Source organism: Acanthaster planci, linkage group LG06 (genome assembly GCF_054643075.1).
Source record: "Acanthaster planci isolate LZ-2023a linkage group LG06, COTS_SCS, whole genome shotgun sequence".
Classification (NCBI taxonomy): Eukaryota; Metazoa; Echinodermata; class Asteroidea; order Valvatida; family Acanthasteridae; genus Acanthaster; species Acanthaster planci.
Genome location: NC_141782.1, coordinates 10,304,620 through 10,326,691, shown reverse-complemented (window position 1 = coordinate 10,326,691; position 22,072 = coordinate 10,304,620). Strand labels below are relative to the sequence as shown.

General features: G+C 41.8%; 1 protein-coding gene across 1 annotated transcript; it reads left to right on the top strand.

The window, feature by feature from the left end:
• Positions 1-7,790: 7,790 nt before the first annotated feature.
• Positions 7,791-21,330, top strand: LOC110975601 (high choriolytic enzyme 1-like). The gene is made up of 11 exons (XM_022228186.2): positions 7,791-8,088; positions 12,101-12,196; positions 12,564-12,591; positions 12,937-13,014; positions 14,187-14,263; positions 14,748-14,835; positions 16,149-16,266; positions 17,300-17,484; positions 18,518-18,739; positions 19,505-19,624; positions 19,816-21,330. Exons 1-11 carry the CDS (start codon positions 7,999-8,001, stop codon positions 19,944-19,946), a joined length of 1,233 nt encoding a protein of 410 aa, XP_022083878.2. The 5' UTR covers positions 7,791-7,998; the 3' UTR covers positions 19,947-21,330.
• The last annotated feature ends 742 nt before the right edge of the window (positions 21,331-22,072 follow it).

The following is a 22,072-nucleotide window of genomic DNA, read 5'->3' as shown; positions in this document are numbered from 1 at the left end:
GTCGTTTTAATGAAATTCGTTTCTTACCCATCTCCAGGTGACTTCTCCTAACTATTACCTCAGGAAGACAAAGATAAAATTCTAACATTAGTGTTTCAGAGGGTGGACTTAGTTAGGAATGATTCTTCCAAAAATTATCGAACGTGTTAGGACGGCCCAATGTAAAATTCCCATAGGAGGACCGCGCGAGGGTTCCGGAAGCTCGCTGCGTGACCTTTTACTTATTGGTATGAAAATAACTGCGAGATGTTACTAATAAAAATTCCCTGTGGCTTAGCTCTTGGAAATGTATTTTGACGCTATTGGAGAAAGTGCTGAAAGGGGAAGATTCCGCCCCAGGCTCGTTGAAGGCTAAAAATTTGCACTTTTAATACATTATATTGAACCAAAAAATTATTCACAAGGACAAGAGAGTTGGGAAAGAAATTGTATCCCACTATAGTGCAATGTACCGCGGACGACACAATTTCACTATTGTCCAACCCGGTTTAGATTGTCGCTGGTACACAATGGTACCGATTTTATGGATATGTGACAGAAGCCTTCTGGGACTCGATGCCTGGTATATTGTCTGCTCCTTGGACCTTCTACATCCGGAGACTCAAGGAAGAGTGTTTGTCACCAACTGCCACGGAAAGACGCTGCGCCCAGCAGGATCGGAAACTCCAAAATAGTTGGATTGCTTTAGCGGTATTGCTGTTGCTTCCTTTATTGACTCCGGAAGACCACTAGCGGTTTCCTCTTTCCTACCAAAATGTCAATGAAACTGCGTGGTTGTCCTTCTCTATTGCTTTTACATATGTGTACTTCTCTCCTATTTTGGCGTTACTGAACCCATTCTGATGGAGAAAATGTCACTTTGCCGTATTGGCCTGTTTCATTAACAGCATCAATAGATTCATAAAATTACAGTTGTGTAGATCCTGCAATGAATTGTGCATGAGGTAACTGACATCATTCTGTTGACCATAACCACTGTCACTTAGTGTCGTCGTATCGGTGCTTTCAGTGAGCTGACAGGTCGTTGAAAAAAACCAAAAGATGCATTCAGAAGTTATTTCGGCCGTTGATAAGAGAACATTTTTGGTAGTCGATGAATGGCGCTTGCTTTATGATACAGAGCATAATGCTGGCCCTCCATGTTTCTTCTTCAAGCGCAAAACAAATGGTGGACAAAAGGGGGAGGGGCAGACAGAAGATTAATCTGTACAAAACAAACAGAAACCTTTCCGAGTCAGAATCTCGGGAATACATTTTATCCTAAGAGGCCTCCCTGTTTGTAACTCAACTGGATCGGTTGACCTCTATCATCCACGCTACAACCTCAATGCAGACTCCTTTGTCCGATCAAAATTAAGCCACGCACAAAATCTACACATGCACACTAGGAATGGGCTGCACAGAACTGATGATACTCAAATGTCGAAATGATGACTGCTTTAGTGTTTCCTGAAACTGACTGCATTTCCTCTATGGAATTTAGTAGAAATTCTAGAAAATATGAAATATTGTTGTCCAAGTATATTTCAGGAATTTCAATAGAACGGAAACGTGCACAGTTTGATGCGCACATGTATTGAATAAGCAAATTCGCATGTTCGTTTCTTGTTGGAAAAACCGCACAACCTAGCTCCCCGTAGGAAATCTATCACTGCGACAATTTTATCATAAGAAAACCAACAAAGGACATTCCATTCATCGGGCGACTTTTTTTTCCTTTTATAGCAGTCAACAAAGCAGTGTCTGAACTGCAACGTGTGACTTCACACCAGATACGTCAGATACGTACGGGAAATACGAGGCTCATGCGTTAGCATTAATTATTTCCGCCATCAATTTATCCCCTTTTTTTCTTGACGCCGGTACTTCTTTTCAGTCGTTTTGTTGGGGATCCGATCAGTGTGATCTCACGTCAGTGCAACCTTCACCAGACACATTTTTGACAGGTGACCCTTGTTGACTTTTCTCGTGGCTTCTTCCTGCGAGAACGCGACCCACGGCTTGATTGCGCTCACAGTGCACAGAGTCAGTTGCCCTCCGGAGACAGGTTATAATTTTCAGAGGAAACTGAACGCACCAATACTTTAGAAATGGAAATCAAACTCTCTTATGGATGGGAGGGTTGTTTCATGGAAGAAGAGATATGCATTGTGGCAATCGTTTTGCAAGTAACAAAAAAGTACTTTGTGGAATCAGTCACAATTCTCTGTAACGAACATTTCGGGAAAGTCCCGCTTTCAGTTGTTTGGAAGTCACCACATTTTATTTCATAATGCCAGAAAACCAAAACCACTACTTTTCATGACATTTTCCTCCTGATTGTCGGTACATAGTGCTGAGGACTGAGTGCCTCATACAATTACCAGTGACGGTGCATTTCGGCAAGCCGTGAACACGACTATGACATTAGCACGTACGTACGACCATTATGACACAAAACCCAATGTAGAAGGAAACACTAACTGGGGGACTTTAAATTCGAAACAATTTCTCTCCCCTCTAACCACAAGGTGCTCAAGTTAGATTGGGGACGGTCCCCACAATATGGGCGAGAATTCTTTTTATTGTATATACTGCTAAAATGAGGAGGCTCAGTATGTTAGAATGCCAAGAATTACCTCACCCTTAAACTTCTCCTCCACTCTTGCTAAAAACGTACCCATAACCACGTGTCATTCATTCTTTTTACTGGAATTATTCCTAGATGCAAGGTGGAAAATATCTTTCATTTGTTTTTGTATATCATCTTAATCTCTACTTTGTTTTGCTCGCTTTGAAAGGTTCGCCTGGCTTTCCATTCCTGATGACCCACTCGTATAGGAGGCGACTATGGCTCCCTTAGATTGTGTGAGTTAAATCAACGCGGGCGCGCCCGGAAGTTGTGTCTATGAGTTTGTTTCTGCATTCAATTGGGGACCCTGAACAACAGAGGACAATAAGGTCCCCGATTGACAGAGGGTTCCCGATTGACAACTGTGTACAAAACATGTGGGTGGTCTTCCAAAAAAGTTAAAGTACAAACAAAAGAGGAACAATAGGGGGTCCCCAGTTGCAGGCAAATACACACTTGGGTGCGTGGACAGAGCACGTGGCGTGGATGGACCCACAGATGCTAATGGCCGTAGCCGTGTAATTTTGATCACCCGACCACACTCCTAAATGATGCAAACAATAAGGCATCTGCTTGTTTAGGCAAACTAGGCCTACTTTGTTTTATTAATTAAATTTTTAAGACTAAGTTTTGCTATTATGGTACAAATTATGGCACGAGTCTCATTCGGTTTCAGAATGAGTGAGACGCGTATCGATTGATATATTGTTTTATTTTGCTGACGTAATGCTGATTTGCTAAAATCGCTGAAAATTACAGGGCGACAGTAAGTTGATTTTAAATTTGGTTTGTGTGTAAAACTCTTCCAAATGGCCGGCCTTTTCATTCTTTAGATATCTGTACTCATGCACCTGTACCTAGACTTGGCAAGGAGAGGTTAAATGTTTCGTGTGTTCAATGACACTAGAGTTTGTCAAGCCCTTTTCTCTAATTACCATCACCAATTCCATACTGGTTGCCAGGCTGGGGTCTCACATTTTATGTGGATGCAAAGCAGTGGCGTAGTGGGGAGCACAAGGGGGCACCAGCATCTTATTGGGGCACCAACTTTCAGTGACGTGGTTTTCTGGGGGCAAGCTTTTGTTAGCCTTGTTCAATATCTATTCATTCGCCTTTTAGTTGGGGAGGAACCGGAAATTTGTGGAGGACACGTGCCCCCTAGCCCCCCCACTCAAAAAAGCCGTCCCAAAATTGACAAATTAGACTTTAAAACTCCTTTAACACTTTTCTAGGTTTTAGGTAGATGCGGGCTGCATGGTTCATCTGTGCATTTTCGTATAGTTCCTCAGTTATTTTATTTGTCCCGAATTGTTCGTAGGCCTTAGGCACTGTGTCCTTGATGAAGCATAGAAAAGGCCGTACAGTTCAGCACATGTTCATGTACATGTACTGTACGTCGGCGGCTCAAATCGTTCGCCAACAACTTCGCTCTCATAGCACTTGTGTGTATCTAAACTGGGACTGGTAAATGATGCTGTCCGACTTGGTGCGCTTGTTATCAATTGAGCAAACAATGCTGACGGTAACACCGATGCGGCAATAATTCACCGACAATCCTGCCGAACACTTGAGCTCGAGATGGGTTGGACTCCACACTCTGGCCGTTCCTATAGCAAATGATCGGGGATTCCTTGTGTGAAAGAAAGGCCAAAGTCGAAATCCGAAGATCGGAGGTTTCCCAGCGCAGTGGGCAGTGGCGTAAAGTGTGCCTGGAACCGGGGAGAGGGGATTATACAAAATACTTAAACAGGATGACTGTAAGGTTCCTGCATGGGTTTACATCAAAGTGACGGTGCATTTATGGCTTTTTAAAAAAATTGTTCTCTTTTTTAGGTGCTATTGAAGACATTTGGTTGTTGGGAAGTCCGAAAAATTCTTAGCCGTCCTCCTTAACTTTTTTCTCACCATGAGGAAGTATGTCTGTGTGTCAGCATGGGGGGGGGAGATTCAATTACCCCATCCCCCGGTCAAACAGGGATTTACATCAATGGCAGCGACCTATACACCTTAGGAAAAAGTAGGAACGCTTTTAACTATTCTCAACTTTTGGAAGAGACGACCACAGTTGAATTGTTCAAGTTCTTCTCATGTAGTAATCTTTTGAAAAATTGTAATCAGAACCTATTTCCAAAAACATGCCCGCGCAGTAAGACAAAACGTTGAATACCCGTAGCGTAACAAAATTAATATTTATGCAGTACACGGAAAGCTGCACTTGTCACGATGACAGAATTGGCAAAACTATGCGCTTATTATAGTAGGATTTTCAATACTATTCAGACTAGACAGTTTCTCACATTTACAAGAAATTTTCCTTTTTTAAAATTCTGACTAACCGCACGGTCGACGCAAGTCGTAGAATTCTGTTATTTTGGAACATGTTTGTGCTTTCCAGAGAGTGAGACTTTGTGGGTAATTTGTTAAAGGAAAACAGAACGCATTTTTAACGGCTTCGATTTTCTCGGAATGGGCGTGATTTTGAATACAGAAGTATAACTGTTCTCCTAATTTGGTGGCCCGTTGATTTCTCTGCCATATTTTCCTTGTAACTTGTTTATCGGGAACCCTTCTAGGCCTATATTTCATAGTAGAGTTGAAAAGACCGCGTGCCCTTGCCGAGTCTAACCATAGAAGAAATCAAGTTAAACAGGGGCGGATCCATTTACTGGAACTTGACAAATAGGAATATGAACTGCTTCAGAGAATTCTGGAAATGAACGAGCTCCCAGATTCTACGAATGCTTTCAGGCCAACGTGGTGTACAGAGGTCTGGTAATTCGCAGACTGTACGTGATTAGGTCTCGGTGCTCCTGCAGACGAAAATGCATTGACGATTTAGCATAATTCTGTTCAAACATTCCATTTAACTAGTGTGTGTCCTTTTTTAATTAGGGCCTCATTTCTTCCACGTCCAAAATATGAGAAGACTAAGAGTGTACGTTAAATACAGACAGAAGAAATTATTAGTGGTGAAATAAAAGTTATGTGACACAGTCAAGAAACAGTGGTGTAACCTATTTTAGCGAGTGTCATGTAGTTTTCAAATGCTCGGAGGCCAACATAACCATGTTAAATATTTCAACCTAAGGCTTGGAGAAACCGTCATGAATTGATTTGCAATTTGCGCTAGAGATGTAATAATTCAGAATACTGAATGCTTTGTCGGACAGGATGATGGGATTAGTCATCTTTGTGCCGGTGGTACCGACAAAAATCAGACTTTCACCGGCAACAGTTAGGTCCAGAATATAATTAGGAAGGCTCACAAAAGGAAGACGACATCCTGAGGCGGATTTCCCTTTGTTCATTTCTAAAACAAAAAAGAAAATTGAATGAAGATGGCGTGGTGTGTTGAAAAGAAGTGATGAAAATGTCAGTTAATGTCGTGTACGTCATCGTGCATTTCCTAAATGTATTCCTTTTTATGCTTTTGAAAAACTGAGTTGTAATTATTTCTTCTAATTGAAAAAGCCAGAGGTTATGAGCATGAAAGCCAGATCAGAAAAAGCTTCAAAAAAGTGTCTGCCCCATTTTCCAATGGAACCATTTTTTAATATACGACCCGCAGTCAAAATTAAAAGGAACATGTATTGTTTTTTATGTGAAAAATATAAAGCCATTTACAACCTCGATAGGCTTCAGGCCCTTACTCCCCGAATGCCGCTGAGCAGGTGTCAAGACCTTAAAGTCAGTGTACCGTAACATAAAAACAGCCGAGCAGAATTCGGCCCATTCCACCTGTACATTTTCCCGAAATTGCTCGCGATGTCTTCTATTTTTCAACGCGGCGAACCTTCAAGAGTTTTTTTCAAGGATGTGTCGTCACTAATTTGACACCAAGTGAATGAAAATCGAACAGACAGAGCTCACGATATCCCATTTTTACCAGTACAAGTCGGCCAAATAATGTGAACGCTTTCCTACTCTGGCGTATGCACATGGACCGACACTGCGCGCCAGGGTGGGCATCATGAATACTCACACCAGAAAGAAACACCTTCCCCTCCCCGGATTAAACTGCAAAGCAGCTGTATTCGTGTTGGGTGTATTTCCATATGCAAACCCATGCCACGTCTACAGAAGGAGACAGGTCACGGGATAGCCAATGCCAGGGAAATTCGGCTCTTTTCGGGTTAAGGTCACATCAATCCGCGAATGTGTCAGCCGGGAAAGAAAGAAAGGAGCAATTCCCGTATCAACCGCTAGCTGAACGCACCTTGAAAGCATTGGTCGTGACTCTCGGTCATTACGCAATATCTGGCAATAACGGGCTTCCCCCAAGTTTTTACTTTCACTTGATATGTCCTTGTGATTGAAAAAATCCTTTTCTCCAGGACATTGGATGGAACAAAATCATCAAAATATCATCGGGTTTGCACGAGATTTCGTCATCCGTGTGCCGAGCATAGCATTTGGAAAGACAAATCCGCAGACAGTGATGTGTCTGGGCCTACATAAAAGTATTCCTGCTTAATTAAAAAGATTTTAGAAATAAATCTAAAATTGTAAGAGTGGTAGGACTGGGTGTGTCTAATTTACCTACATGAGACAAGTTCTTATCAGACGCAATGGCTTTGTCTGAATTGTGTGAGCTTAAAGTAAGTTTTAACTATATATAGCCACAGACAATCAGTAGTACAGTGCCCGTTTTTCAACTGTGCCTAATTGCTGATAAATATGGGGTTTCACCTCGTAAGATTAGATCAAATTTGTGTCCCTGCTTTCTCCGCGTAAACCTCTTTCCAAAACTACAAAGTGGAATCCACTACACCCTCTGATGAAATGTGTTTGTAACAGTTAACCTTGAGTCAACCTCATCTATACCTCCGATGAGCATTGCCAAACGTTCCCCACTGTGCAAGGACATTAGCACAAGTGTTTCATTAAGTCAAAAATTAAAAATCTCTCGGACTTCATACGAAATAAAATAAAACAAAATAAAGCAAAACAGGTGTGCTTGCCAGTGAAGCGAAAGTACACGAGACAGTGCCTTGTCAGTTAGCAAGGTCGAGTTGTAAATGTGTGGGCGTATTCATATGTGCATGTACCTGTACATGTACTGTACGTATAGCCTATCTGTCAAACATGTTCTAACTGGTGGTGGTACTAGTATATATGACGTCATTTTTTACAGTAGTGACTGAGCCATTCATCGTTTGTAGATCACCAGTAAGGCTGTTTTATGACTCGGACATCCCGTGAACTATTATGTGGAAAGCTTCCTCGAATGATTGGAGAATCTTCTATAAAAGAGGCCGAGAGATGAAGAGTCTGCACCATGCTCGTCGGTGCTCTCACTCCCTCTGGAACCATCGGGGTGTCTTGGAAGTTGGTGTTTTAGTTGTAATTTCTTTTTCTCGCCGTGGTTGCTCTAGGCAAACTCCGATATGGAAGCACCCGTTGTGGGGAGCAATGCTTTTACGATAAAAGTCGCCGTGTGCGCTGTCCTGTTGCCGGTTCTAGTTATCGCCTTCCCGGTGAGTAGAATACAATCGATTGCTATATATGAAATATGCCTGTAGGAGGATGCTCTTCATATGTTCTTTCTGTCATTGGTTTGCCAGGATTCTTTCAAAAAAGTCTCTGAGGGCTTGTGAAAAATAAAACTTCACGAGCTCACTCGAGCGGGACCTAAACCCACGACCGTCTGCTTGCTAGTGCAGATTTTTAATCCAGTCAGACGGCTTGTTTGAGTATAAGATGAGCAACAGGTACTAGACGAACATTGCTCTATACGCGATTCAGTGCAATCTTTGCTCTTTGGTATGTTTGTCAACATTCTCTTGCAAACTGTTGAAGGGTGACCAAGGGGAAAACTTTTAATTTTGCCATTTCTATAGGATGAAAATTATGGCTGTTATTAAAAATATCGAATACACCGGTCGAGGAAGTTCTTGGTTTACTGGTCGCACTTTCAAGGACATTTTTTTTCTGCATAATCATTATAAATGAATTCCTCAGTCCAAGTTTTGCCAGCTATGATGATGTCCCTCCAGGATCAACGCATTAATGTATGACTGAAGAAACATTTTTACTAGCAATCTCCATTTCGGAAAAACTTCAATACACCTTCAAAATTGTGTTTATTTTCTAGGTAACCCTAAAAGATGCAGAGTTTTTTTTACACCATCAGCCGGGGGCGGATTCCACCCCTAGGTACTTGACTGTCCCAGCCAAATCTTTTTTTTTCAATCTTGGCATGCATGCGCATCCTTAAGTTTTAGGTCAACCCAACAGATAGTTTTATTCTTATGGCTATTCGTACTTCACGGCCTCTGACAAACAAAGTTTTGTGTCGGCCCGCGAGTGCTGAGCACGTCAAAGGGAAAAGTTAACGGTTCGGGCTGTGACCTGTCTCGGCAAAAAAAGGGGTTTCGCGAGATCCTCATGTCCAATTTTCACAGCATTTCTGTCAAAGTGATTGCAAGACATGCTGGTAAAAACCACCGAATGCACGGCACGGAGAAAATGCACCGCGACAGTATCGGAGAAAATATCGGGGGAGGAGGTTGGATTCCGCTCCAGCTCTTTTAGGGGTAAACCAGAGCCGCATAACAGGGAACATGCACAGGCATGTCTTGTCTTGAGAAAGCCTGTCTCGGAGGTCAGATAATTCAGGTTAACTGAAAAGCCTGATTGGACAGAGCACCGTCTCTTTAAACTGTTTACTTACTTCGCTGTCTATGTGGTACCTGGTATTATGATATTCGCCTGAGGTTGGGACGCAGGACGTACACTGTTGTAGTCAATCAGTTCAAGGGTTTTTATGCATAGCAAAACATACGATAAATTTAGAGGTAAGTGTGTGGATTCAACGACACACGGGTGTTATTTGGACTATCTTTTAACACAGTGTTCCGACAGCTCTGTTCTGTAGCATCCAACTTGATGTTTGCACAAACCAAATCTTCAAATGACACAAAGCTAATACCAAAAATAAAAATCGCACCGAGAAAATGTTGATGAAAAGGCCTACGATGCCAGATTTCTATATTTAACGAAGCCTTTTTATCAATGGTCCGTTCGCTTGAAATCCATCATTTCAACACAGACATTATAGATCCTGTTGTTACAGGTTGTGTCTTGCTGATGATGCATTTCTGTCAAAATTTGTTTGTTATCCGTCTACTAAAGTAGACTTGAACTTTCATTTTCGCCGAATATCAGTCAGACACGGCGTTGTTAATGCAAAACACAGATTTTCACTGGGATGAGCAACATTTAAATGTCGCAACTGTTGTGCAAGGGGACAGTTTGTGTACATGAAGTTTCACTGACCTTGTGAGTTTTATTTCCCTAACTTAGACTGCTTACGTGGCGACTTCAGTGGCGTAATTACCGCGGGGAGGGGCACGAGGGAAATTGGGCACACCCCCAGGTGCCCGCATTGGAAACGTTTGAAATGCACACAGCCTGTGTACAAGCTGTCAGCCCCCCCCCGAAAAAAACCGCGTTCACCATAGGGTGTCCCTTCACTCCCCTGTTAGTGGATAGAAAGAAAACTGATGTACTATCAACTGTCAATGGTCCTAAAATATAATGAAGTCATGCTTTGTTTTTCCATGTGCTCTATGTTAGGCTATAAACTGATCCGATTAGACCCCACAACTGCAGTGGCACGTACCGCACTCATACACACATTCTTCAGCTTGACGCACGCGTGTTTTCGGGCATATCACGACACCCAATTAGTCAAAGAGGTATGTAACGCGCGCGTACCTCCTGTCCACGAGTGTGCGTTGTGCTGTCGCAGTAATGGCCTCTATTATTTCTGATTGTCGAATAGGGGCGATTCACAATAGTGCGCCTCCAAGAGTTTGCAAGGCGTTGGCCAATCACAACGCGCGAAATTCATCGACCATTTTCAAACGCGCATTGGATAGACAGATTTCACGCATTGTGATTGGCCAACGCGTTGCAAACTCTTGGAGGCGCACTATTTTGAAACGCCCGTATTAAACTGTTACAGTGAGGTGGGACGAAATCCTTCCAGTACCGATACAGGAAAGCACACATGTTAACATAGCGTGAGGTCATTATGTTTTAGGTCTAAAAATATAATAACAGATGACTGACTATCCAACAATGGAGGTGGGGAGAATATCTTGGGCCCTTCCGACTGCAGACAGGATTGAACAGCAAATCCAATTATTATTGTGGTCATTGGAAGTTTACGGTAGCAATGCTGCGGTTGCTCACGTTACATTGAAAAAGTCATCCTGAGATATTGGCTTGTCAAACAAAACTGCTGATATCATGAGTTATATCCCCAGAAGCTGTATTTTCTAGCTAACGGTAACGATTGAGAGTTCCTTTTTTAGTTTTTTTTTTCTTTTTTTTGATAATTTGTAAAACATTTTTATTGATTTGATTATTGAAATCATTGAAGTACGGACAGTCCGAGAATTTCTGCAAAGATTTTAATTGGTAAGAAAAAAATTCGAGTACTGAATACTAAGAGCGAGGTATTTTTAATTCGTTTCCCTACTTTTAGATTTTATGGATATTGGTGTTACTTAACACGTCATTAATATCCGTTATTATAACCATATAAAGGTTGTATTATTGACAGTGGGAAAAACGCAGGGAAGCAAACCTGTGCACTTGTATGTGATCTAAGCTTAAGTATCCTTGCCTAAGATTTGGACACTGTTTTCCCTACTGGCCTGCCCAAAACCTTGACTCCGATCAACGAAAGTGAGACAGCACTGCATATTCGTCCGGTCGTGTGCTTGAACATACCTGGCACGAGCGACCTCTTGACATCGTGTGCATTCATTCTAGTGATGCATGCCCTCCGCCTGGATTCACGGATAGAATGTTCACCTTTTGCACAATCAGAACTCCTATTGTCACGCGAGTGTGCGCACGATTGTAATGGCGGTCATGCTGATATTGTTATCTCTGCGAAATATCCTTGACTTTCAAATTTAATTTTGCAAATAAAATCAGTGAAGACAAAATTCAGACAGCTGCTCAAGGCACTGAATGACTGTCAGCAGATCCAGGAGGGCCAGCGGGAGCCATGCCACCCCTGGGACTGAAAACTAATATGAGAAAGCCAATTTTTGCCTCGACTATTAATTTCCCTTCCCGTCAAAAACGTAGAAACTCCGAAATTTAGCCTTTCCTTCAGAGAGGTGCCTTTAGCCTTTCCTTCAGAAAGGTTACATACAGAAATTCTCAAATTTGTTTCCCCTCAAAATTAGTTCCAGATCCGCCCTTGAGGCGACAGCACAAGAAAGATTTGTTCAGGGAAAGTTTGTCTCCACCCAAGGCGCCCCAGGAACAATTTGTAGACCCAAAACAATGCATGTTTGCTGGTCTTTGAGTACCACTCAATCCAAAAGATAATATGCGCAAATATCTTCTGCTCAGCTGGTCTGCGAATTTGGCGGACCTGCTCGGTTCAAGAAATTTAGTGCACGCATAAAGTCATGCTAAAGTGATGCAAAATATTGACGTACCGGTATCTCTTCTTCGTTTTAGGTTGGTTCATCTGATCTGTATTCGAGTAGCCTGGAATCGACGTTGCCTACGTCGACCGGTAGTGGCATAATTCCAGAAGATGAAGCTGAAACAAAGGTGAGACCATTTAACGCTGGAAATCATTTTGACAATACTGACAATTACATGCAGATAGAACTAATCAGCTTCTTGTCTGCAACACAGTTTGCTTTGTGTTGTTCATATTCACAAAACGCCTTACGTCTTTCTGTACCCTGAATTTTATCTATGTTCATGTACAGCCAAACTATTACATCGAGTCTCATTTTGAAATCTCTGTTCTTATGACCCTGACTAACTTTGACCAAGAAGTATTTCACGGACTCACAAACTGATTCCGTTCCTTCCGCCTTCTTGTGAACGCTAAAGCAATAGGTTGACAAATATCTTGATCCAAAACAAATTGATTGAATTGAAGTTGATTTTTTTTTCTCTCTTTCCTTAGATCGTACTAGAAAACACCACACTCAATGGTAAGTTGGATGAAATTGGCTAAGATTAGAAAAAGTAACTCAATTATCGTACATGCCTGCTAATGAACTTTTCATCGATTGCTAAAATCACCATCACGCCCCCTCTCCAACCCACAACTGTCCTCTCAGTAGGCCTACCACTGCCGCTACTGTCACCACCAAGGGCGGCCAGAGGAACCAAATATCAAGGAGGGGGAGGGGTAATTTTTTCAAGGGGGGGTGGCAAATAATGGGGAAACATTGATGTAAACTCGGGATCCCCACTTGACCACCGTCGTCACGTCACCAACACCACACTAATCAAAACAGCCCTCAGGTGCGTATCTGTTTTTTTCTCTCTCACAGCTTCGGTGTATATCAGCAATAGCTCTGAGATGGTTGCGATGGATCTCATCTTGCTGGCAAATGAGAACGTCCCTGATGGTAAGTATACCTCACTCCTATACCAGGATTTTATCAGTGGCGCACCCATGGTGGACTCGGGGTGTGAGCCCCCCCCACCACCACCAGGTTTTAAATTTGACTTTCTGATAAATGATAAAGATTACATATTCACCTCCATCTTTAAGAAAACCTAAATCTATACCTTTGATACAGCCATACATCCCAATCCACCGTGTCGCAACTGGGCATGGGGGGTAGGCTCAAGCACTATTGGGGGTAAGTAGATTCTGAATCAAGCCCTCCCCCACGACATATCCCGGGAGCACCACTTCATATCTGCGGCCCCACCCCCATGATACCTATTACCTAATGTCTTATTGTAACTTAGCACTGAAAGCCTCAAGCATATCAAGAACGAGTTTGGAATGGGGAGAAACGAGGACAAACACATTGGAACTGTTGTCAATACCACAAAACTGAGAAGAGAGTCAAAGCAAAGAATAACCAAACTAGTCATGAGAGGGCGCCCTACTTGAAAATCGACAAGGGCTTGGATGGGTACAGTCCACTAATTCAAACCCCGTTGAAAACAGTGTAAAATCAGCACTGTTCAGGGCCCAATAACATGCATATCAACATCCCTGAAATTTCAGAAACACAAATGAAATTATTGTCTAGTCCGTAATCTTTCAATTTCTTTTCAATTTTTCTGTAGGTTAACCAATTACATTTTTAATTATTCCCATAAAACAAAATGACCCCCCGAAAAGTGATTTTTCTTAAGTCCGTTTATAGCCATTTTTCAAGTGGCAACGTTCTCGGGCACTTAGGACCATTTTTCAACCGTAGTTTTTAACCATTCTGCTCTCATATGAAAGCTCAAAGGCCCAGGGAGTTCATCCTGGCAACGATTTACACAATCTAACCATTTTAGGGGCCAAACAATCTCCTTTTTCAAAAGATACTGTGGGGGGCACTTTTAATGCTAATGAGCTGGCCAGAAATTCTCACTTATATTAGTGGTCTGCACCCGGATGTCTGTTGTCGAAAACTGACGTCTCAAACTAATTCCCATCGGCTACCGCCCACCAAGTTTCCCATGAGGGCCTTTTGAAATTAAATTTCCTCGTTCGGAAAAGCAGAAGACCTTTTGCCGTACGCAAAGTTTGTTTCCTACAACTACTAGTTTCGTTTCTATTATTTTTTTTCAGAAATCCAGCATGAGCTCTTTGAAGGAGATATCATGATACCATCCCCGAATAGCTCCTCTGAAAGTACACATCCACATGTAAGTGATCAAGACACGTCATTCTTGAGCAAAGCTTATTTCTGCCTCCAGAAATATCCTCTTTAAAAGACCCTTTCCTTCTATGCCCCATGAAGTTTGCTTTCAGTTTTTTGTTTTTCGACTGATATACTTGAGATGTCAATATGGCAAAATTTACCTGATAGCATGTTTTCATTGTTTCTAACTAAAATGCTTTTCATTTTTCTTTTAAGTTTTACATTATCCCCCCCCCTTTTGTAAGAGAAATTTCAACTTTACCAAGTTTTCTTAAATCAGTTTAATTCTACAAACTTAACAACTTTTACCCTCCCCACATACTCCTGCTCTAAAGTTTACAAACACTTCAGCAGACTATTAAGCAGTGCGGCACCGTGAAAAACGTGGCTCGTTCAAGGTCGAGAAGTACGTCTGCTGTATGAGCAGTAGCCTGGTATTACACATTCAACTTAATTAATTAATTAAACCACCACTTCTGTTTTTGCAGCACACAATCTACAAGAGAAATGCTCTCGACGAAAGCTCAACGCGTTGGCCAGAGGGTATAGTCCCCTACATAATAGACGACTCATACGGTTAGTTCGCAAGGTTACCAATTCGTGCACGAATGCCATCTCACAACACAGAGGCCCTGCCGACCTCTGTTTGTTTGTTATGGTTTGTTGGGCTGTTTGTCTGTGGGTTTTTAAAATGAGAACGACGATGGACGGATGAAAACAATCTTTCCGTTTTCTCTATTGTATGTGTCCTGAGCAAGAAATAACATGCGACAACCAACGAAGAGTAAACGGGGGCAGGGATGGGAAATTATATGTGTGGGTGCGCTTATACATGGGGCCTTGTGGGGTACCGGAACGATGGGAAGTACCCCACAAAGCCAGTTTTTACCTTGTAGGGTACCAAAATTGGTACCCCCTTGAAGAATCTCATGAAACTGATATTTGGAAATAACTCAACAAGGGGAAATTTTCGATGGGTAAAAATCTGTCGCAAATTGAAGTGTTTTATATAAGGGACATACGGTTGAAATTTCGACCCAGGAAAGTGACTTTGGTTTAAATTGGAGTGATTTGAAATTTTTTGCGTGTTGTGTGGGAGTTTTGTACACGAGAACAAAGGAAATACCCCACCAGTATAGCTGTGTAAGGAGGAGTTTGTATACACATTTAAATAAATCGTGGACCTATAACAATAGGGGACAATAGGGTCCACGGTTGCCGAAGAGTCCACGGTTGGAAAACGTGTACAAAACATATGGGAGGTCTTCCGAAAAAGTATGAACAAAAGAGGACCAATAGGGAGTCCACGATTGAAGGCGTTTACGCATGTGTGTGTGTGTGTGTGTGGGGGGGGTATTTCTTGCCTAACCATGGAAATTTGAAAAGCTGTGGGCGAGTGCTGACACTATATGACACGACTGTATACCATGGGGCGGTGTTCACACAGATATACTCTGTACATCTGTGATGTGTGATGCTTTCCTGCAGAATCTTACATTGGAACGGCTCATTTATTGATTTGTTTTAAATTGCTCTCCCCTTTTGAGTGTTATTGAATACCTTTCGGTTGTTGGAAAGTCCCAAAACTTCTTCACAATCTCATGCACCACGACAAATTGTGGCTGGATGATTCAATAGCCCAAGCCCCGGTCAAAAAGTAGGAGGATAAATACTCCTCGTCCCTCCATGTATTACGCCCATGACTGTTGGCGTAAACGTTCGTCGTTACTACACAACAAAGTGCCGGCCCTAGCCAGCACTGCCGTTTTGTTTGGTTTGTTTATATTGGTTTATTGCTGTTTCCAGTGTGTTTTCTTTTAAGAGTGAAATCTCAATTCGTTGGAAGTGTGACAGGTTTTTTTTTTTCGTTTGTCTGCTTTTGGTCACAGATGATAGTTCCCGACGGCACATCATTTCTGCATTTACCATTATCCACATAAGCACTTGCATTCGGTTCGTGCCAAGGATTGACCAACGGGATTACATTCACATACTTCCAAAGAACGGGTGAGTTGCACACGGTTCTTCAGACAGAAAAATAGAAACCGAGATACGAAGGATGTGGGGCTTGAACCAACGTGCTTCGATTGGTTTCAGCTAGTCGGTCAATAAGGTCTCCTAAAAGACCCTTGAACATAGTCGGTCAATAAGGTCTCCTAAGAGACCCTCGAACATTTTCGAGTAAGAGTTTCTGTTTCTTTAGCTCACGTCGCGTTGAGAATGTTCAAACTTCATTCCAGACAACCTGCCAACCAAGCTGAGCCTTATATTGCTACCTGGAACTGGCGTCTTTGCTGTCCTTGTCGACATAATGGGCCAATCATAAAATACCTGAGAGCAAACTTCATGCACCAAGTAGTATTAGCATACTCAATTTAGGTTCGTCATTTTTACAGAAAAGCAGAAACCGGTGCATTGTCTTAAGTGACCTCAAGGCAACGACGAAGTAGCACGGGCATTATAAATAGTATGGTGACAACAGGGCACTTTTGAGATTTAAACAAGAAGAAAAAAGCTTGGTCCACTTTTTTTATAATGCTCATACCCTCGGACATTTTCAAAAGAGTAAATCTTTGTCGTGTCTCTAGTCCAGTCAACACTTCGTTCTTCGAGTATAAAGATGCAAGACCAGGAGCATTCATTACATTTTGAGACAATCGAGTTTAAAAGCATGCGCGTGTCCGGTGGGGGAGGATTAGGGTCGACCTCCTGCTCTGACACACACAAAAAATGAAGTAACAGTTTAAGTAATAATAAAAAAACTGGTGTCCTGTAGAGGTTATTGTTTCTATATCCGTGGCAACGTAATACACTGTCCGTGTTTGCCTGTCCGTAACAATCGAACAACAATAAATCTGAGGGGCCTGCCCCCTGGAAGAATTTCTGGATCCGTCCTTGAAAAGACAGTCTGCCTTTTTTCATAATTTACAAAATATTTAAGTACATAGGTCTTCTTCATTTCGTTCAAATCATTTTTGTAAAGCAGTTCTTTTTTTGAAACTGATGTCGCATCTTTTGCACCATTCTTTCGTGGCTATAGGTGCTGGTCCTACATCGGTCGTCAAGGAGGACGTCAGGAATTGTCGGTTGTTAAGTCGTGTCTCTCCCGCAGATGGGAGGGCAGCGTCGTGCACGAGCTCATTCACGCCCTTGGGTTTGTGCACGAACAATCTCGGCCGGATAGGGATGAATTCGTCGAAATCATTTGGGAAAACATCCAGGCTGGTGAGTATTCAATAATCTCTTATCGAGTGTGAGACCTGTCCCGAGGGACATAATTTCATTAAGAAAAAAATTGAAAGCTTTAACACTTTAGAAACGGTTTACTTTAACTTTCCAGTCGCGGATCCGGGGGGTCAGCAAATGGGTCTGCAACTGGACATACATTAAAAAAACCCTGAGGGGTATGACCCCCCGGAAAACTACCTGGATCCGCCCCTGATTTCCTTAGGGATTCCTTTGACAATGGAAACAGAAATTGATCAATCGTTTCAGGAAAATCTTCAATTTGTCCCTCGCCAGGTTAAAAAAACTTGGCCACACCACTCGGCCCTGAGCACAGACGCCGGGAAAGGAGATAGTAAAAACAACATTCCCGCCACTCACATTCTGACCGTAGCATGGGCTGTTAATTAATCACCCGGAGAATATTTTAACCGATTAAAGTGATTGTCAAGTGGAGGGCAAGTTTGCGAGGCGACCACCTGTCGACAACTGTCAATTGTAACCCGTTCATAAAAAAGCGTCGCTTTTTAGGTTACTCTTAATGAACAGCGGACTTTTTGAACATTCATAACTTTCCATGTTTTTCCTGAAAAACGAATTCGCTGTTTCTATGGTGTCATATCAAGAAGATTCTGCCCAGTTGGGTGTATTTCTTTTCAAATCGAATCCTAGACTTTCTCCTTGAAAATATTTGTGTGCTCAACCAGCCTATCAAATCATCGAAGTTAACACACTTTATGACAGCCCAACATTCACAATGTAGGCCCATTTAAGTGAAGACGGCTGCAACACTGAGCTTTCTGCCTTGAATGAATTCATGCATTAGCATAAAAATAAAAGGGGCCTCAAAACCCATCAAATTGGCACTATAAAAATGAAAATTTAATCTGGTTTAATGGGACACAGAGGAGTACATGTATTAACAAGAACTGCGTTAAAATATGTTGCCTGCAAGTTCACGGTCACCAGTACATGTTTTTCTTTTCTCAATTATTGTTTCTCAACCGCCATCCCCTCTCTTTGGATTTTGCAGATAAAAGAAATAACTTCCGAAAGTACAGCATGTCCGACCTGGAAGATCTGAATACGGCTTATGACTTCCACTCCGTCATGCACTACGGAAACAAAGCCTTCAGTGTCAACGACCAACCGACGATTGTGCCCAAGAACAATGCTCAAATGGGCATGGTCATGGGCAACAGGAGAGGTCTTAGCCGTATTGACGCGATTGAGTTGAAACGATCCTATAATTGCAGTAAGTTGGCATTCAAAACTCTACACGTCTACAGGGTTGCAGACCATTTGATACACTGACACAGACAAAAGTAGTAAATATCGCCCCACTCGTCGCCTTATCTTCCATTTACTTTTCAATTTTCAGTGAGTTAATCGATAACTTTTGAAGATGTTTCTATCTGAAGATGACCAATCCTAAATACCGTTGTGAAGTCCATCGCCTTTTTTGAAAATAATTGATGATCACTCTCGAAACGAGCAAGTTTTTTCAGGAATAAAAGCTGGTACTCCGAACGTGATGGATGCATCCACTTTTTAAAACAAAACAAAACAAAATACAAGCCACTCCGTCCACGTATCACAAAATGCTCTAATGATCAGAATGCACAGAAACTGACAGCTTTCAAATTGTGAGTTTGTTTTTTGGATTCTTTTGTGTCCCCTTCCCTCCCTGTTGTTGTTTCTCTAGCTTTTAATCTGTATCTTTTCCCCTCCCCCCCACGGCCGACGATCGATCGTGTATTTGCGTTCTGTTTGAACTCGGGACCAGAGGCGAAACCATAGCCTTATGAAGAGCCAGGATAGGGGAATAGCCCCTCTTGTTGATACCACGCAATGTATCGTGAAAGTGGTACGCCCATGGTCCATGGTCCAAGGGAAGGTTGAACTACTATCGTGTTGCATGTTCCATTTGCATTATTGGCCACTAATTTCACAACTCCTTGATTCATTCGTTTTGGGTCCTTCTCATTCAGCCCTTTATCCTTCTGTTGTTCTCTTATAGCCTGCAGAGATATGGATTCCCAATGCAGTCGGTGGGCCAACGAAGGGAGATGTGTGACTGAAGCAGACTACATGCTCGAGTATTGCAAGAAGAGCTGCAAAGTTTGTGGACCGGGATCAAGTAAGAATTCAGTTGACCCATGGGTTGACCTCAGTGACCAGGCATAACGAAGAAGTTAGTGAGGCCTTCCGTATAAGGCCACTGACTCCAAGAAAATTCGTACAAATAACACAGATATTATGCTTTCTTATTTTTGTAATCATAGTGGCGCTAGACTGAATGTATTTGACCAAATGCCATTCTTTTTATAGAAAATGCATGCATCGACAAACATCCTAGATGTAACCACAACGACTGGAAGGCTAAATGTCACACGAGGAAAGTAAGACGTCTTTGCAAGCGTACCTGCAGAGTTTGCAGCCCGAAGGACAGCAAGGAGTGACCCGCATACTCTGCTACGGACTCATTTTAAAGCGCCCTCGATAGACACGTCTTCAAATTCGGAGAACAGTGGAACATTTTTTAGTCGTCAAGTGAGGATGTTAGCTGCAACTCGGGGCCACCACCACGGTATTAACTTTTTCTCAGCTCTTGATTGGGGGAAAAGACATTTAAAGGTTATTTTTCAAATGCAACGCAGATTTTAAATAGTCCATGTCGTTTTGAGACGTTGCCTGCTTCACCTGAGATTCATGGAACCGTTTCCATTGCACAGCGGTGACGAGAGATTTACAAAAGTTTTGTTTATGGACGAAATGTTACAAACATCTCTGTAGATTCAGGTGAGTCAACCTGAAGCAGCTAGAGAAGAAAACCAATAGTTTGGAAAACTAGGGGTGCAAAATATACCCCTTATTTCCTTCACTTCCGCAGTCTATACCGATGTGTGCTTACCAAGCACAAAACAATGAAACTAGGACACTAACTGGAACGTGCTTTCCATACACGTGGATCTTACTTAATAGTCTAGTTCCTAGACCAAAAGACTCCAATAATCTGTGAAAACGTTGGGTCCAGGGGCCATCAGGATCACATGATCAAAAGTATAAGAATTTTTCTCATTTTCGAAAAAGTGTCTGAACCCATTTTGCTGGCCGGGATTTAAGGTTATTTATCGTCTATGTTGGTAAATATCTAGAACAACTTTTTTTCTGACCCTTCTTCATACAGTTTTATTAGTGCTTCTTAATGATTATTGCTGCTTTTGATAACGCTTGATGAGGCTGAAATATAAACACAGACGAACTCTCGAGTCTTATATTGAGACGTCCTAACACTACGTCATATATACTTTTTGGTAGCGGCGTTACCTGTCTTAACGAAAGAGATGTCGATTGTTTTCAGGGCAGGAAACCAGTCTAGCATTGAACTGCGGGAGATTCGAAATTCGTTCTTGTAATTCTAGTAAGATACAATCCAAAATTGTGTGCTATCTAAGACAATTAAATCTCAGTCATTTTCGTCGAATTTAATATTTAAATTCCATAATTCAATGTGTTTGCTTCAACTTAGCTAGCTTCCCCGTATTTTATATATCGATGCTGACAATATACAGATTTAACTTTGAGTAAAAATGAATGCACTTTAATGTTGTCATGCCATAACAAAATGATATCCCTACATGTGAACTTATTATAAGCTTTAATATTATTGTAATTATTATTGGTTTAAGCATTAATTAACATATTTCTTCTATTTATTGTGTTTCTATTATGTCAGAAACAGTACTTTGGTTTTAAATATGTTAATAATTGTGTGAACCAATCGTCTTTAATTTTGACTTGTGCGACTTCATAAAAGCATAACGATTGACTTGGTTGAATTTAGATATGGGTACATTTGTTTTCTTTTTAGCTTTTGGTGAAAAATTGCAGCGACGTCATTGCTCCCACTTGGGCGAATGTGTTGATAGCCTTATGCATCAGTTTGCATGCGGCAGGAACCCTGACTATTTGCTTTGAGGATTTATATGCATGATGACAATCAGTGTTTGAATTTGTTTGCGGTCATGCCATGTAGCGATATAATTCTGCTGAACAGTGGGTTGTTTGTCTACTCTCGCTAGGTGCTTGTCTGGTTCGCACCTCTCACAATTTTCTACTTGCTGAGAGTTCAGCTCGTACAGTACGTCTAAGAACTTCTTATCGTATATTGCTATCAGTAGTGATGGTCCCTATGTTTTGACCAGTCTGCTCGAGCCTGCAGGGGTATTCATATCTATCGTAGCTATATACCTGTACTCAGCGAGAGTAGGGGAGTGCAAGAAAAGCGAAACGAATATTCCCAAAGAGAACATTTCAGTGGTTAATATTTCACATTGGAGTTTCCACCCATAAAGGGCCGAACAATGTTCACTGAATCGGATATGGGTAATTCAAGAAATGAGCTTTTTTTTCATGGCCATGTTACATCTGACATACGATTTTGTAAGTTCAGAACACATTTTCTAATTTCCAAGAGTGAAGAATTAATGCAAGTACCTGCCAAACAAATAGTAATAGCTTGAAATCAGTTTCGGTGATATTTCTATGTCCAATAACAAAGGTAAGATGTAACAGGGACACAATT

Bases quoted from the DNA above. Each gene is read 5' to 3' on its own strand.
- LOC110975601 (XM_022228186.2), top strand. From the start codon at position 7,999: ATGGAAGCACCCGTTGTGGGGAGCAATGCTTTTACGATAAAAGTCGCC. The intron at 12,592-12,936 runs GTAAGTTGGATG...TCTCTCTCACAG, and splicing joins AGAAAACACCACACTCAATG to CTTCGGTGTATATCAGCAAT. The intron at 13,015-14,186 runs GTAAGTATACCT...ATTTTTTTTCAG, and splicing joins AAATGAGAACGTCCCTGATG to AAATCCAGCATGAGCTCTTT.